The sequence below is a fragment of the Acartia tonsa genome, chromosome 2, assembly GCF_053477335.1.
Source record: "Acartia tonsa isolate MP-2025a chromosome 2, ASM5347733v1, whole genome shotgun sequence".
Lineage (NCBI taxonomy): Eukaryota > Metazoa > Arthropoda > Copepoda > Calanoida > Acartiidae > Acartia > Acartia tonsa.
The window spans coordinates 27,171,923-27,190,770 of NC_137261.1; the positions used below are offsets into that span (position 1 = coordinate 27,171,923).

At 30.1% G+C, this 18,848-nt stretch overlaps 1 protein-coding gene across 2 annotated transcripts in view; it reads right to left on the bottom strand.

Moving 5' to 3' along the window:
* Nucleotides 1-9,615: 9,615 nt before the first annotated feature.
* LOC145308269 (lachesin-like) overlaps nucleotides 9,616-18,848 on the bottom strand; it is a 33,029-nt gene continuing 23,796 nt past the window's right edge. The window contains exons 11-15 of one of the 2 annotated variants that reach the window (XM_080150254.1): nucleotides 16,338-16,412; nucleotides 13,464-13,612; nucleotides 12,614-12,679; nucleotides 11,890-11,958; nucleotides 9,616-11,049 (exon numbers count right to left, since the gene is read on the bottom strand). In XM_080150254.1, coding sequence (XP_080006380.1) covers nucleotides 10,910-11,049; nucleotides 11,890-11,958; nucleotides 12,614-12,679; nucleotides 13,464-13,612; nucleotides 16,338-16,412 — 499 coding nt within the window. In that variant the 3' untranslated portion in view covers nucleotides 9,616-10,909. The remainder of the gene's footprint in view (nucleotides 11,050-11,889; nucleotides 11,959-12,613; nucleotides 12,680-13,463; nucleotides 13,613-16,337; nucleotides 16,413-18,848) is intronic. The other variant, XM_080150255.1, reaches the window with a different exon arrangement.

Sequence of the window (18,848 nt, forward strand, 5' to 3'; positions counted from 1 at the left end):
ACACGCTCCTCAAAAATAGTTTAAAACCTTCCCAGGACCTATAAGAAGCTTCACTGTAAAGGAGAACAATATCGGTTCAGCGGTTAGCAAGATCCTTCGGGACAAACAAAAACCGCTTACTACTTTATATAATAGGATTGCTCGAGATATTATGAGATAAGGTAAATCTAATTACCCTTTTTAACTTGAAATATTTTTATTGCTTTGAGATTTATTTTGTTTAATTTTGATAGAACTTAAGCTGAATTACATTGATTCTTAAAATGTAAACCCCGATCTTTAGATTGATATTTTACTTTTGTTCGAAAACATCGTCGTATATATTAAGTTTAACATGCAAATAAACTAATCAAAGGAAATTTACATAAGAAAATGTCTTTCTCCAATATGGACTTTCAGACGAACAGGTTGAGGTATTATATAGGGCAGCAGATGTTTGGAATTATAGAGTAGCAATCCTATTTAAAGATATCCTATGAAGTAATAAGGCTTTTATTGTCTGAAGCTCGAGATTTCGATAACTTCTCTTTTAGAAAGGCTTCTCTTATGTCCCAGATTGGTTTTAGGTTATACTATTTTTAGATTGAAGACTTATATGCTTTCAGGCTATTTTTCTGTTCTTCCCTACTATTTACAATACAGAGCCCCTATATGATGAGGGCGTAGCTGCTAGTGATATAATATACTAACATTACCTCTATGAAGTTATAAGATACAAAAATTTTCTGATTCATAATTTAAACAAGCGATGATTTGATCCAAACAGAACAATTATAGAGTCTTGAGTTATTCATAAACAATTGAAAAGAAGAAAATTTCTAAAAGTGTATGCATGTGAATGTGATATAAAGGTAAACATAGTTTTGTAGTTATAGTAAATTCTTGATAACAGCTAGGAGTGGAATATACATTCTGAAAAAAATAGGATAGTAATATACACTTTCAATTTCATAGAATAACAATCTCAAAATCAAGCCATATCCTTTTTTTTATGTAATAGCAAGGTTTTTTTTTCGTTTGAAGCATAAGATCTAGGAGATTACTTATCCAAATTGAAGCATAATATATGCCTTAGGGTGATTTAAAGCTATTTTCATAAACTCCTTATCCCTCCCTTAGAGGCTAGGGGCGAAGCAACTAGAGCAAAATAACGTGACGCTATAAAATATTTTTAAAAAACCCAATTTTTCTTTTTTCTTTTAATAAATATAAAACTCTAAATAATCAAATAAACAATAAGATCTCAGTGTAAGAACAATCTGATCGCATTTTTGGTTAGAAAATGTACGCATTTTAGTAGAAAGGGCAATGATTTTTCGTTTTCGTATACATACATTAAATCAGCTATAAAGATTAACGGAAATCATATTGTCCAAAAATATCGTCTCTCGTATTTTTGGCTTGAATCGTATGAGACTAGAACCAAACTAAATTCTTCGTATTCTATTTTAAGTTGGACTAATTATTGACCTTTAAGATATATAATTCGATTAATAATTTTGGGCGTACATTCAGAAGCCAATAATCTTGCATGGTCTATACCTTAGGTTCCCTTACCCTGCGGGTCTACCCTGTACCTAATATGACCTGACCTATACTAGCCTACAACACGAAAAACTACCCCCATTTTAAAATTTATATTAGGAGAGGGGTTGTGGGTTCTCTGCTCGAATATTCACTTCAAGGGAAACAGGCCTTAAATTTGTTTATCAGCACAAGTGTCCCTGCCTGAATAACAGTTAAATCCATCTGCTACCAATGCAGGAATTGGCAAAGATGTTCTATTATATAGAGCAGGAAAACACAGTACAATATAAACAAGTATGAAAACATCCATTAAAGTCATTTGTTTATAATCGATTATTGATTTTTTGTAAGATTATTTTAGGTTAATTGAAGATTATAAGTTCAAATAAAAATCTGTATGAAAGCAACAAAAAATCTTTGATGTCTCAACATTGGAATGTGTATCAAACTTGTAAAGTTTTCCATACTTTTAGACATTCAAAGCTGATAAATATCTTTCTATTGTCTATTAGTGTATTCAACAATTCCTTTCCACCATAAAAAAATTTGGTACTTCTTTTTGTGAATTTTTTGTAATACGACGATTTATTTAAAAATCTATTACATGAGTTTTATAGATATAATTATCGTTAATTGTTTATTTATCTATTTGTATTTATCTTTGAAAGAATTTCAGACGTAGTAAAAGTTGTAAAAAAAGCTAGGGATAAATACTGCATCAGGATAATCACGAAACCTCGGGCAGTACTTTTGTTATGGGTCGGGTCAGGTACATAGAAAGGGTTTCTAAAAAAAACTGAACATTATTAAATAGAATTTCTCGTATTTATTCGAATCCGGTGGATAGGAACCGGCTCTCATCCATTAGAAAAAAAACTATGTCTAGCATCGTATTATATCCAGCTTTCTACGAATATAAAAATGTACAATCATAAGATTAAAACCAGTTTTTTAGCCCGTGCCTAAAGTTAAATTTGTAAGTTAAATAGTTTTATTTATAAGTAATATGAATGTGGTTTTTAAAAATGCACAGATTAATTTGCACTCTTATTTTTCTCTCTTTCATGCAGTGTCTTATGGTATAAGTTATATATGGATAATATAGATAAATATTTTATGTAAAATTTATAATAATACTTAACTTTAGGTTTAGAAACAAGTTCATATTTATTGCTTCCTTGCCATTTTTCATCGCCTCAAGGTTTAAACCCTACCCTGGTCCCCCTTCCCGGCAAAAACCTGTGCACGCCACTAAAAAAAACTTACTTTTTTTTATAGATTAAAGCAACTTGATATTGAATTTGAATAATACATTAAAATTGTCTCTAATTTTCTAGTATGTGCTTCAAAACCGATTAATATCCGCTGGATTAAAACTGGTTTTCAGCCATACTGAAATAATCATGTATAGCATCGTATTACAAACAATGAACCACGAATAATAAAATAAAAATCATATAATTAATACCAGTTTTGTAAGACCAGGCCTTTGCACTTTCGGTATTAATGAAAACCGGAATTAATCTTATAATTTGTCGTTTTACTATTCGCGGAAAGCTGTCTATTATAGGATGCAATTAATAACTATAATAACTATTCCTGCCTGAGAAAGGCTTCTACTGTGCGACAATATTAAATACAATCAATCAAAAGAAGCTAGATCTGGGGTAAAGGATCTGTAATCTGAAAACAAGCATTCAGAAGTAAATTACAAATTTTTATCTCTTCTTACCTAAGTCTTTTCGAAGCTTTTTATAGTGCCTGTAAAAAATGACGTCATACTGGCCTACCATTAGTCAATTAAAATGTATACAGGACTGCCATTGGTAATGTAGTCAGTGTAATGGCCTATCATTTTATTTGTATTGTATGATATAATTTTTTTTATAAAGATATATAAAGAGCTTCAATCTTATTAACTTTTAAGTTGAGAGTTCTCTTTACTTGTTAGTGTAACTGGACAAAGAGTTAAAAAAATCAGTCATGTGACGTCATAAAAATGAGGGATTATCCATTAGGGGTTTTCTATCCCATTTCTCCTCCCATCTCTCTCATTTTTATTACGTCACATGGCTGATTTTTGAGACACTTTGTCCATTTACCTTGTTAGTCTCAAAATAAATTATGAGTATCCTTTTTTCCTGCCTACTATTTCTCTTTTTTATCCGAGCCATAAGGAAAAAGGATAAGAGGATGAATACTCACCCCTTTTTCATGGTAAAATACTACTTCCCCATCCCTAAATTTAGAAGCAGACGAAAATCAAAAACCGCCCAGGGCTTTTTGTAAGTCAATCATAAATAATAATGTGAATAAAAAGAAAAGGGATATTTAGCAAACAGCCGTGGGCGGTCAGAATCAGCTGAATGTTTATTATGAAAAAAATTTCCCCCTTTTTAGAAATAGAAGGATTCATCTTTCATGAACAAATTTTTTAAAATAAAAATAAAATTCTATGTAATTTTTAATTAAAACATTAAAACGAAAATATCTAATCTAATATTCTTGCCCTAAATATGGAAATAGTAAAAAGTAAAAAAATATTTTTTAAAATAATTTTTAATCCTCCCATTTGAAAAGTAGTGGAATAGCAATAAATTTTAGCGCGGCAACATCGCTAAGTAGGCCTCTAGGCCCACTGCCTATTTTCGTCTTCTAGTTGCTTCGATTCCTCTCTTTTATTTTTTTCTCTATGATCCGAGCCCTATTTTATTCCTTGTTGAAGTGATTTGAATTGAACTGTGTGTTGAAAAATTGTTTGCCTAACAATGGGACCAATTATTCTTTAATTTTCTCAACTTTAGCTGGCTTCTCTTGCCTTACACTAGTGCTATACATATTGCATTACAATTTATCAAACTAAAAACTTTATATTTTAGAATATTTTTTGTTTTTTAAATAGTAACAATGCAAAAGTATCTAATGTTATTCTATTAATTGGTTTCAACGATGGTTTCCAAGGAAAATAGTTATCGCATCGAATTTTAAACAGCTTTCCGCGGATATAAAATTGTACAATTATAAAATCAAAACCAGTTTTCTTAGCCCCGAGGTGCCAAAGGCGCGGGCTAAAAAAATGGTTTTATTATTATGATTGTATATTTTTATATTCGAAGAAAACTGAACATAATATGATACGATACATGATTTTTCAGTGTGGATGAGAACTGGTTCTAATCCAGCGGATAACAATCATTTTCGAAGCCATACTGGAAAATACTTTATTGCTAGTCGCTCTTTGCTTACTAAAAAGCTATGAATGAGCTGTTGTAAAATATCTATTTCGAATTACAAAATTGGTAGAAAAGAATTATTTGTAAATTGTATTGTCTGTAGTAGGTATATCACAAAAAAAGATAAAGTAAAGAATAGAATCCAGGTAGAAGATTCTACCTGAAATAAAATTTAAACTTTTGATCAAACCAATAAGCATTATGGCTTATAGTAAACTCACATGTTTTAAGAATTCAGTTAAATGTAATATTCAAAATAAATGCCTTTTAAAAAAGATTTACTAAAAGCCATACTACTTACTTTATCTTCTTTGGTATATCATTGATGTTATGTAAGTATGTAGAGACAAGTATAGGCTTACACAGGGTTGTGCGATACTAATTTTTGGCAAGAATTTTTTTTCGTGCAATTTCTTCAGTATCTTAACTCAATAATTCTAAGTGTCTGCCTGTCTCTTAGAAACCTACGTTTATAGAGAAATATGCTTATTTGGTTGCTAATGCTATTTTAGAAGATTTTTTGTGAAGATTTTGCTTACTGTTGAGCATCTACTATAAAACTAATTTAGTCCGTAACAGAGGACATCTCTTTGTCTGTCGGTAAATCGATACTGAAGAAACCAAGTTTTTCCTTCTTGGTAAATGATAATAGTGTATAGAATTACATATAATATTGTACAAATATAGGAAACCAAGTTTCTGCTCCCTGGAAAATAATAATATTGTATAGAATTACATATAATATTGTACAAATATAGGAAAACAAGTCTCTGCTCCATGGAAAATAATAATTTTGTATAGAATTACATATAATATTGTACAAATATAGGAAACCAAGTCCTTGCTCCCTTAAAAATAATAATATTGTATAGAATTACATATAATATTGTACAAATATAGGAAACCAAGTCCCTGCTCCCTGGAAAATAATAATATTGTATAGAATTACATATTATATTGTACAAATATGGGAAACCAAGTCCCTGCTCCCTGGAAAATAATAATATTGTATAGAATTACATATAATATTGTACAAATATAGGAAAACAAGTCCCTGCTCCATGGAAAATAATAATATTGTATAGAATTACATATAATATTGCACAAATATAGGAAACCAAGTCCCTGCTCCCTGGAAAATAATAATATTGAATAGGATTACATATAATATTGTACAAATATAGGAAACCAATTCCCTGCTCTTGGAAAATAATAATATTGTATAGAATTACATATAATATTGTACAAATATAGGAAACCAAGATCTTCTCCCTGGAAAATAATAATATTGTACAAATATAGGAAACCAAGTCCCTGCTCCCTGGAAAATAATAATATTGTATAGAATTACATATAATATTGTACAAATATAGGAAACGGTATATTGATTATTCTATTACTGCAGTGCCTTTTCAAATTTTATCTTAACATATTTTATCATAAAATAGTCAGTCAGGGTTCTAAAGGGATAAGACAATGGCTGATACATTGATGTACATCCCCAATGATGATATACAAAATTACCCCTTATGTAGATTGAAACGTTTAAAACGTTTGAACACTGAACTTATGAATACTGAACAATATTAAAAAATCACCAAGGTCCCCAAAGTTGTAAGCTAACGAATAAAAAAACGTTATTATACTTAACTTTGGGGACTAGTGTAATAAACAGCCCATTGTCCCCTCTCTCTCTGTGTAAAGTAGTTGTGTTTTATATTTCTTTTTAGTCTTAGTCTCACACAATAGTTAGTTTTTCGTAAGGTATTGTCATTAACAAAATCAAAAGAAAAAATTTTAACTTCATTTAATCTTCATTACTAATAAATCAGGTAATTTTTTGTATACTCGTTGCGTGATTGAACAATCAAGCACACAAAAATAAAATAACACAATTAGATGTTTTTTGCATGTCTTTTTACCTTCAAAGAAAAATAATTTTCACCCATATGAAAAGAATAATAAGCATTAAATAAATTAATATTTCTTGATTTTTCCTTATTTATATACTTCTTGGTTTTATTTTTGACCTATATATTCAATTACATTTAAAATCTAAATTAAATCAATCACTAAATATGATATTGCCATAACATAATAATTCTAATTTTAAGCAATTTCTGTGTTTTGTTTGTGAAATTTTCTATTGAATAAAAAAACAGCAGAAAGTTGAAACGTAAATCTTTTAGTTTACTAGTAGCTGCTTTAGCAAAAATATATTCCTACATAGTATAACCTTAACTAATTTTTTTTATCTTTACCCAAATCATTATCTGTCTTTCATTTTGGCATAGTTATTTATCGCATCGTATTACAGACAGTTTTCAGTGGATATAGAAATGAAACATTGTATGATAAAAACCAGTTTTGTTAGACCTGTATGGCCGAAAGCCTGTGCTAACAAAACTTGTATTGATTTTATGATTTAAAAAATATATTCATTGAATCATTGTCTGAAATTCGTTGCCATACATGAGTTTTCATTATGGCTGAGAACTGGTTCTAAATCGGTTTCGAAGTTATCCTGGAAAATATTTTATGAGCATATTCCATGTCCTAGGTTGTAGAGAAGTGTAAATGTGCTCAAGTATCACTAAATGCCATGAAATATCAATTCAAATTTAAATTCCACCCATATATTTTATATTCCACACCCACTCACGCACACACTTTCACACACACACACATACATACACTCACACACACAATGCGACAAAGTTATCAAAGAGAAGTTTTCATAAAATGGTCCAAATTAAAAGTGATGCAAGTTAATTTTTAATGTTATAAATTTTTGAGATATTAGGCCGAAAATTGTAGAATTTCTTACATCTCAAAAGTTTCTATGACTACATACTAGCGGCTACGCTCCTAGAGGCCTCTAGGAGCACCTGAAAAGGGGGGAGTTGAATTCGATAACCCATTCTTTTTGTGGGTGGGTATGTAATTTTCACCTAATACCAATAATATAAATATTTGTAAAGAATGTTCTTCATTACAAACTTAAAGAGTACATTAATAAGGATCTAATGTCAATAATCACAATACATGAAACTTTCATTTATTAGAAGGTTTTAGCTTTTACTTTGTACACCCCCATTTTTAAATATTATTTACATTGCCATTTTGCATAATAAGGATGAAAATATCCTTAAAAGCGAAGCTTAATTAATCGGACAGTCGGACCAACTTATATTAAAAGTTATTTGTAGAGTATTCGCACCAGGGACGTGTGGAATGGAGGTGCCACCTTCTCCCACTAAAATAAAAATTTGGAAAGGACTAGCTTCCGCATTTTATTGCCCACTCACTCCTCACACCCCATGGCAAATCCTTAATCATGCTACTGGTCAGTATTTGGTAATTGTACCTTTTTGTTAGAAAAATCAAAATGTTAGGCTTAAAATCAATTTGATAATTCTATCATGTCTAAAATAACTCTCAAAACGTAGGCACGAAAGAACCGTGCTTGTAGAAAAGCTTCGCTTTTCACAATAGTGAAAAGAGTGCCTCGGACGGCCATTTATTCTGGCGTGGAATAATTTCAAGTTGCGAATATCAACAATTGGCCATTAATACCTGGAAACAGATGCTATTTATTTCCCTATTGTATGAAAATCTAATACCAAAAGTTCAACTTCTGAATAGAGTATTTACACGGAGGGGGACAGTGTTTAGCTAAAAGTTAATAGTACAAAGATTGGATTTAAAAGTAAAATTGTTTTTAATTAAATTTGATTATATATCATACCTACAATTTTACCATAAAACTATAAAACTTTTCTTAGATAAATTAGATTTTATAAAAGCCATGAAAGCGAGAAAGCTGAAAGTGTCATGTGCGAAGTCATACAAATACGTCTAAAATGGAAGGATGAGAGGAGAAGTGGGAAAGGAAACCTCCAAAATAGATATGGATAATAGACTATTTTTAGTGGTCGAATTTATTGAAACAGCAAGACGCGAAGAAGAAGAAGAAATAGACTATTTTTATGACGTCACACATGACACTTTCCGCTGTCACCAAGAAAACTTTCTATTTGGCTATTGTTATTTGTTTATTTTCAAACAAAATTTTTCTTTCCTTCAAGAAAAAAAAGAATGCAAAAGAAAGATAGATAGATAAAGACGTAGGGAAAGAGAGAGAGAGGGATAGAGAGAGAGAGAGAGAGAGAGAGATAGATAGATAGAGAGAGAGAGAGAGTGAGAGAGAGAGGGAGAGAGAGAGAGAGAGAGAAATTAGTTCCGGACATAAATATCTCTAAAAAGTCAAGGTTTGTAATATTAGATGTTCAAATATCTAAACAAATTTAGAATACACTTGTCCCATCATTTAAAGTAACAATTCATTTGTGTGTGTGTGTCAACAAAAATCTCAAAAACGGTTAGACCGATAGCTCCATAATTTACAAGGAAACATAGTATTGGTTTTGGGCGGTTTTAGAATTTTTTTTGTTGCAAAATATGGCCCCCTAAAAGAATTAAACCCAACCAAATTTTTTTTTTTTTTTTTTTTTAAACTAAACAAGATATAAATACTTCCCTGTTGGGCGACCTCAATGAAGGCTAGGGACAAAGCTTCCTTTGAATATGGATAAAATTAATTTAGAACAAAATGAATTGAAATTAATATCTAAATACCTATAAAATTCATTAAAATAGTTATACATTATATGTGGATATATTGACAGGGGAAAATTTGTGGTCAGTTTATTGATCAGTTCTTTCATCCAAGCAAGCATCTTTTTATCAGAGTACTTGAAAATCTGGTGCAACATACAAGTAATAATGTATTGATAATTATTATTAAACACAATGCTAAAGTCTAACAAACCAATAATAAAACATTTTGTAATACAATAAAAACTGTATTGATTCAATATGAACCTAAAAGCTGGAAAGCTTTTAATTTTACATTTAATAAATATTTAAGCAAGATGACAATGTTAACTTATAACAATTTAATTAACAAATTTACAATAATAATTAAGGGGTTCTCCATAAAAATACAATAAATACCCTAATTTATAATTTAAACAATAAAATATCAAAAGGATTTTCTCAAAAAGACAATATCATAAAGATAAAGTAATGAAATCACTAAAATTGGTCCTATTTCTAAAAGATAATTTTTTCTGATATGGGTTGGTTAAATTAAGATATGTTTTGACAATATGAAAAATTAAGAAGATATTTTACAATTTTGCAGATTTTCCGAAAAAAAGAAAATACACATATGATATAAAATTATTTTTATAATCTGATTAAAGAAAATGACCCCCTATAGGCATCATCATATTTTTAACATTCTCACATAAACACGATAGGGGGAAAACTTTTTCTTTTTTGGGGAGCGTAGCATTTATATAGTTATCCTGTTACCTCACACAATAAAATTTCTTTATTTAGGAAGCTAGTAAAAGTGGCTGACTCAGATTAGGACGTAAAAAAATAACCAATGAGAGGTCAGTATACACTGTAATTGACCAATGGAAAAATTTATAGTGGCCTCTAATTGGTTGATTTTTTAGACGTCAAAATCTGAGTCAGCCACTTTCACTAGCTTCTTATTTAGTTTATACACAAAAAACGGCACTGCGGTTGCTAAAATGGAACCTTTAGTAAAACTCTAATTAATCTAAAAGCAGGTATAAGCCAAAACGGCTGAATTTTATGTTTGCACTCCATTTTTTAAATAAAAAGAATACAAATAATCTATCAAAGCAAGAAAGAGTTATTTCTCAGTGCACACAAATGCACGAAAAAGACACTTTTAGGTCTTTTTATGCTAGCAATAACAATGTGCTAACATATCATTTACGTTTAGTCGTTTAGCCGTTATCTGTTTTTAGCACAGGTTCCATAACAGCACATATAAACCATGACTTAAAAGTCTTATTTCAAGTATATTGTCAAATATTGCCCTCTGATTTTCCTACATTAGTCTATTCTAATTTTAAATTTAGGATCTTAACAATTCATGGTAAAATAAAGCTCAAATCGAAAATCTTAGATAAAAATTTATAATTAGCCGTTCATTTTATTGATTAACTTTATTTTATTGTTTAATGTCTTTTTACGCATCTATGAACGTTTTAGTCCTTGTTTTATCATAATCCAAAACTTTTTCAGCAACTAATAGAAAAAGCAGATTACAGGAATGAGAGTGCAAGAACAAGGATGAACAAAGTTGCAGAGGTCATGTGGTCTGCACTGGAGGAGAAAGGAAAGGAAGAGTCTGGTCTGTGTTCCCTCCGCTGTTGGTCACCTCGGGGAAATTTCTCTGCAGTTCCTAAAGACATTTTATTTTAAGTAAAGGTTAAACAATCAAACAAATAAAAAAAAAAACAATAATGGGAGTTTTCCTCAAAGGGCCTGGTTGAGCAAAGAAACTTTCTGCTAGATAACCCTGCATGGTTAGGGCAGCGGAGGTACAGGCCTCGCAGGATTAAATCCCACCGGAGGAGTTAGGCATAGGGAAAAAATACCACCCCTCCCCACCTAATTTTCAGTGCTCGATATGCTTTTTGAAGGAAAACACCATGATATTGATATTTAAAAAAAACTTCACTGTATAATCGACTTGTTTCCAGTAAGAAAGCTGCTTTATAAGTAACTGTGTCTGTCCGTCTTTCCTTCATTTGGTCTGTAGTCTGTTTTTCTGCTGCACTATTCAGTTCTCTTTTAAATAAATTGTAACTCCTCTAACCATAAATATTTTCATTTAGTAGTTGAATTCTCCCTCTTTCTTTTTAATTGAATATACACTTTATTAGAAATAAAATTGGCTAAAATCTGGCACAATTATTGGTACCTGTTCCTGAAGACCTGCTACTTGTAACATCTATCTCTAATAATAATTGGTACCTGTTCCTGAAGACCTGCTACCTCTAACATCTATCTCCAAAAATAATTGTTACCTGTTCCTGAAGACCTGCTACTTGTAACATCTATCTCCAAAAAAAATTGTTACCTATTCCTGAAGTCCTGCTACTTGTAACATCTATCTCCAAAAATAATTGTTACCTGTTCCTGAAGACCTGCTACTTGTAACATCTATCTCTAATAATAATTGTTACATGTTCTTGAAGTCCTGCTACTTGTAACATCTATCTCCAAAAATAATTGTTACCTGTTCCTGAAGACCTGCTACTTGTAACATCAATCTCCAAAAATTCACCATCATTGTTCTCAATCATTTCTAAAAAAATTAAAAAATTTAAAAGCTCTTTTGGTTTATTTGGTCATGTTAGAATTGTCTGATCGATTTCAAACTTTGCATGATTAGGTTTGATTTAGGAAGAGAAGCAACTCTATAATTGTTAACAAAAAGTCCTTTTGTTCATTTAAAACATGTGCTTTTCCTACAGTTTCAGAGCTTCGCTTTAATGGATGTTGTCATCCTTGTTGTCTTGAATTTGGAAACTTCTCAAACCCGTCGCGATTGAAAGTTTTTATAAATATTAAATTCACACAAAAAAGTCTTTTAATTCATTTAATAATAACAAAACAATGATGATAACATTTTCTTTGTGTAACTATTGATTTGAAATTGTATATAAACGATTATGGCATACAGTTACTCTTAAATAGTGGGAAATGACAAACTATCAGTGTCAAAACTGTTCTACCAATAATTTTAATCAACGTAAAGGGTTAATATTCTTAATGTATTTTGTAATAAAAAATACTAATCAATCGTCCGTTGTCTTATCCCATAAGATCCCCGTATTTACATGAATTTACCAATTATAATTTCTGTATCTTGTATATAATTTTAACCAACGGAAGGGGTTATTTTGTTGATTATATTTTGTCTTATCCCTTAGATCCCTGTATTAAATGAATTTATTTACCAATTATGATTTCTGTATCTTGTGTCGTTGTCCTTTGTTGTTCCGTCATTTCATTTACTGGATATTCTAAAAATAAGAATTTGTGTCATATTCAACTAATATTCTATAAATAGATTCAATTAGACTCCTAATTGAGTATAATCTTTATTAATTAATATTTAAACCCTTTTTTCTATTCTTAAAATATCTTAAGAATAAAAGTATATGCTTTGAAAACAAATTAATAGCTGTTCTGTTTTATTTTTTTATTTTCCATTAAATGAAGATGTTCTTAATTAAGCTTGGGTAAATTGTTTTGAAAAAATAGCAAGGAGGACAACATTCATAAGTAGCAAAGCTCAAAAATTAATGGAAGGAAAAAGTGAATTAAAGACCAGATGTCTACTCTATATGTCATAAATCTGGAATACATTTCTATTAAAAATCACTAAATCTTTAACATGTGTCTTAAGATATGTTTTTATGTTTATATTTTTTAAGCAGACGGACAGACAAATGAAAATATAGAGTACCATCGCTATCTTAGACCTAACTTAAGTTTTGTTTAATATACAGGTAAGTGTTTTGGGTTTACAGACCTACAGAGCAGCCTCGCTGCGAATAATAAATGTATAAGTATAGAAATATAATCCAGACAACTACCTGGATCCACTGTTGGAAACCTTTTTCGTCTGCAGGCAAATTGCTTTCTGCTCTTTTGTAGCGAATTGGCCGTGCTAATATTTTAGACGCTATTGGCTTATATTCAAAGACCCAATTGAAAGTCGGCACAGTGTCCAATGAGTGGGCACATACAGCTATTTAACCTCTTCCCCCTCTATTGGTCTACTTTAATCTGCAAATAACTCACCATAAAGTCTGATAGAACCATCAGCCTTGCCGAGGGAGTTTGTTGAATTACAGAAATATATTCCAAGGTCTGATTTTGTGATGTTTCTTATAACTAGCTCCATCTCCACTGTATAGTCGGATTTCATCTCGTTTATGCTGTACTTCATACTAAAAATATAAATAAATTACACGGTTAGATCTGTTACAGTGCCCATAAAAGATGACGTCATACAATAGGAATGACCAAAGATAGTCTAGTACACAGACTAAATTACCAATGGCAGACCAGTATACATTTTAATTGACCAATGGTAGGCCAGTATACTGCATTTTTTATAAACACTACAAAAAGCTTCACGATTTCACAGGAATGTAGAGTTGGAGCCACTTTTATGATGGTTTAAAAAGTTAAATTTAAACAATAGCTTTTTATTTATGGCATATATGTATCTTATTTTGTCCGTTTATTTGTCTGGTCATTCGGGATTTCAGGATTTTAGAGGTGCAATCGAGATAAGTTAAACATTTACCTACTTCTTTACAAAAAAAAATCTGCCTAGTTCTAAAAGTATGTTAATTCTTATTGTCAACCTTATTTAAAAACATTTTTTCACTATCTATGTAATATTTTCTTCTTCATTAAAAAACTGATTTAATCCAAATTCTTATATCATTTTGATAAATACAAAAATAACGTTAATTTTGTAACCTTGACAAAAACAAAGTATTTGACTATATTCTTTCAATTCTATTATATAATTCTATTTCTGCTCTTGTGCACATTAAAATTCAAATCACATCCATTGATTCAACAGAAAATATTAAACTCATAGATTTATTTTGCATCCAATTTGGATTTTTTTGCCTATTAACATTTCTAAATTGAGATGCAGTGTCGCAAATTAAAAAGTCCACCAAAAAATTTAATTGAATTAGATTTCTTTTAAATGTTAGTCGTTGCATTGGTTGATATAATTAGATAGAAATGTTAGGGATAGAATGATTAATTAGATGGTTAGTTACATATATTTTTGTTAAAACAACTTTTGGAAAATTAAGATTAAAGGGTGAGGCTTTAGTTATTTTCAAGGCATAAAAACTTTTATGATATGATTTAGTATTCAATTTTATATAGTAGATGCCCAAGTTTACAGTTTTAAGAAATCGTTCTAAAAGATAAAGAAAGTTAAATATATACAGGTTTTATGTTATTTATCAGCAGCCTTTCACTTTAACTCCTATCCTTAAATTTATTGCCGAGTGTGTTTAAAAATTGTATTCTTTTTATATCTTAATAAGTAAATTACCGACTGAGCCTAAAATAGCCTAAAATCACCCTAAAATCACCTTAGAAATAGCCTAAAATCACCCTTAAAACTTAAATAATAAAATGAAATAGCCTAGAACTATCAGGGGACACTTGTGAAGCGTTCCTATATTGGAATAATCAATCGGTTCAGTAATTATCGAAATCTTACGCCACATACAAAAAAACCTTGCTACTTTATATAATAGGATAAAATTTGTTTTACATAAATATTAATTTATCTAAACTATCTCTCAATCTTCCTAAATCTATCTTTCTCTCTTATCCAGTGATTGGGAAAATTAATTTGATTTCTGATTAGTTTAGTTTAGGTTTCAGTTCATTTTAATTAGTTCCCCCCCCCAATCTTCCCAAGTTTCTTTCCCTTTTATTCACTATTTCATACTAGTTAAAACATCTACCCCAAAATGTACTCCCTTTTGTTACTATTTAAAGGTACAGTAGATTAAAAAATGAAGCAAAAAAACTTCAATCTTTTTTATTCAACAATCATTACAAAGCTATTTGTTTTTTTTTATGTTTTAAGACAAAGTTGATAAAATTATATATAAAAAAAATCCAGTATTATTAGTTAGGCTAAAATGTAATTTTAATTATCTTGAATATGATTGTTTAGGATAGAATAGCTCATGAAAAAAAAGTACAAAACTGTAACAAAGCGAATGTAAAATTGTATATGCAAAATACAGTAAAAGAAATCGCCTAAAAAGCTTGAAATGCTACTACTATCCTTTCATTAAAACATTAAATCTTAGGATCATGGAAAAAAAACAAAGTACCGGGTTTCGTAGTATTTCAACATTAGCTTTTCTTCTATTTCTGGCCCCTGCGTGGCAATCATTAACATTCAAGCATAACCTAAACTAAAATAACCTATCAAAAGCTACTGTGAAAATACGACGAAACAGGCTACATTGTTTTCTTTTCATGATCCAAATCTTATTGGTTACGTAAAGAAAGTCGCTCAAAAAATCATCATGGGACGTCATAAAAATGAGGGATTATCCATCTCTTATTAGGGGTTTTCTTTCCCACTCCTCCTCTCCTTTTCCATCATTTTTATGACATCAGAATTTTTTTCTGAGCGGCTTTCTTCACGTATCTTATTGGAGTGAATTATCTTTTTATTCAGCTTCTATTTTAACTCCACTGTGCTAGGCTAAACGCCAGCTTTGATGGACGGGAAGAAAAGTTGTGATTAGTTGTGTCACTTATACACAAACATTGCTATTTAGTTTTACTATTTACCCAATTCAAATTATATTCAGATCAATCAACTTTAATGAAGTAAAAAGGCTGTATAAGAACTAGTTTAAATAGTCTTTAGGCTGAAAATATTGAAAAGAAGAATTGAAATTGTTGTTTAAGGTATGCAAAAGGCAAAAGGAAATAGTTTTTTGTTTATGATTTAAGCTGAATCAACCTACTTAGTTATGTATTGTAATGTCAAAATTATGTACTTTTAGGACTAAGAATGATAGGTTTAAAACATATTTAAAAAAAATCATATTTAATATATAAATTGAATTGTATATAATTGGAAAATTTCTAATTAGGTGTACTTACTTTTCTAGTAGCATCTGATGTTGTTCTTTGCCCTCCTTCAACCAGTAATTTATTGTGTTTGGATATGCTTCAATTCTAAAATTTAAATTCAATAATAAATTTGTTTCAAATATAAAATCACCTTTACTGATAAGGATCTCTTTTACAAAAATGTTGTATTTAGGTTCAGGGAAGACTTTTACAAATCACCCATAGAAATAAACTACACATCCATTTTTAGTAGCGAAGCTACTCTATAATTCACTTTATCCGTCCGTCAGTCAGTCCGTAACGCTATGGGGGAAATGGGATTTACTCAGCTCCTATAAAAGATAGAATGCTGAAATTTTTTGACAACATTCCTATCATTAAGGAGCACAATTGACTATAAAACATCATTGGCGTTCGGACCGATTTTTAGCAGGTTTTAGGCTATTTTTATATTTTTCACATTTTTCTCCATATCTTCAGTGTTTATGGTAAGTTTTTCAAAATTTTTTCAGTTACAGATATCAAAATTAAATTTCCCGTCGTTTAAAGGAACAACCATGAAGGCCAGACTGCCTTTTTAGCAGGTTTTCGGCTATTTTTATTTTTTTCACATTTTTCTCCATATCTTCAGTGTTTATGGTCCGATTTTCAAAAAAATTTCAGTTACAGATATCAAAATTAAATTTCCCGTCTTTTAAAGAAAACAATCATGACGGCCAGACTGCCTTTTTAGCAGGTTTTAGGCTGTTTTTTTTATATATATTTAACATTTTTCTCCATATCTTCAGTGTTTATAGTCCGATTTTCAAAATTTTTCAGTTATAGATATCAAAATTAAATTTCCCGTCTTTTAAACAAAATAACCATGACGGCCAGACTGCCTTTTTGGCAGGTTTTAGGCTATTTTTATATATTTAACACTTTTTTCCATATCTTCAGTGTATATGGTCCGATTTTCCAAATTTTTAAGTTAAGGATTTAAAAATTAAATTTTTTGTCGTTTTAATAAAACAACCATGACGGCCAGACTGCCTTTTATCAGGTTTTTGGCTATTTTTATATGTTTTACATATTTCCCCATATCTTTGTTTATTTTGATGCAATTTTCAAACTTTTATGGGATATCAGTATCAAAATAATTTTTCCCATTCTTTAATATAATTTACTTTGACCATCGCCATCATGCAAAATAAAACAAGGTCTCATGTCTATTTTATCCAATAAATCTATTCTTCATTTTAGTAAAAACCTTTTAAATCTACCTGTACGTATTCCCATCGACGATTTTTTGTGCTTCGCTACTTATGGATGTTGTCATCCTTGTTTTACTTTAAAGTTCCCCTAGTGGCCAATAAGATCTTACTTGATTAGTTAAATTAAGGTGTTTCAATAAAAAATATCTAAAGCAACAAATCCTAGTTGTTTTACATAATAGTGGCGGTGACCATAGCATAAAGGGGCTCTGCATCCGACGGGTAGGTGAGGACAGAAAAATGGCCTAAAACCATAATAAAACTTAAATCTTAAGATAGAATAGCCTAAAACTATTTCGGGACCTATGTGAAGCTTTCCTGAAATGGAGAACTCAATCGGTTCAGTAGTTAATGAAATAAAGCAATAGACAAAAAAATATGATTACTTTAAAAAGTAGGATTAGTGTTAATTAGTTAATCTTTTTAGGTTTGCCGTCAACCCCTTGTAAATCAATTTTCTGTTGAGACATATAAATAGAATGTCACTGAAAATAAATATCTCTTTTATGAAAGGAAGATCAATTTATTGTCCATTGTCCTATCCCACTTGTCTCTCTGAAACAACTATTATTGATAGTGGTCAGTAAAGAGTAAAGAAAAAGGGATCCCTCAATTTCATATTTTCTTTCAAAGATTTTCAAGTGCAATTCAGTGATAGTGATATATTTTCAAAAATGAGAACAATTACATTCAAAAAAAAGCGTAGCAAAATTATACTAACAACATTTTGAAATAAAAACAAACAGTAACCAAGAAACCGAACTTGCCAATTTGTTATTGTTAGTTGTTGGTTAGAGTATAGAGTGGCAACGAAATAACATAGAAAAAAAACATATATCAAAACAGGAAATAAAGTAACATATAACCGTTTAAAAGAAAAAATGAAAGTGTCAGATTCAATATATTAAAAGTAAGTGATATTTAAATACAAAATTTTACATGCTTTACAATTTTATAAGATTATAATTTATTTTTAAATATGTTTTTCTTCCCCGTTGCAATAATGATAAATAATCTTTTCTCTCTTCCTGCAAAGAACTTAGATCAAACTTTAGTTTGAAACCCCTCTGTACAGTATATGTACAAGTTCCAGGAGAGAACCTGATATTCACTATTATAATTTGTTTAATCAAATCTATCAATATTGCTGAATTGAATATTTCCACAAAGTGCCTGTTGATCCCTGAACCCCTATCTTAATGAACTGAGTGGGTAGTTTTAGGTTAGGATGGTTTATATTGTGCCCTAGGGAGCCCCTTAGGGTTTGGGTAGGACTGAGGGCTCCCGC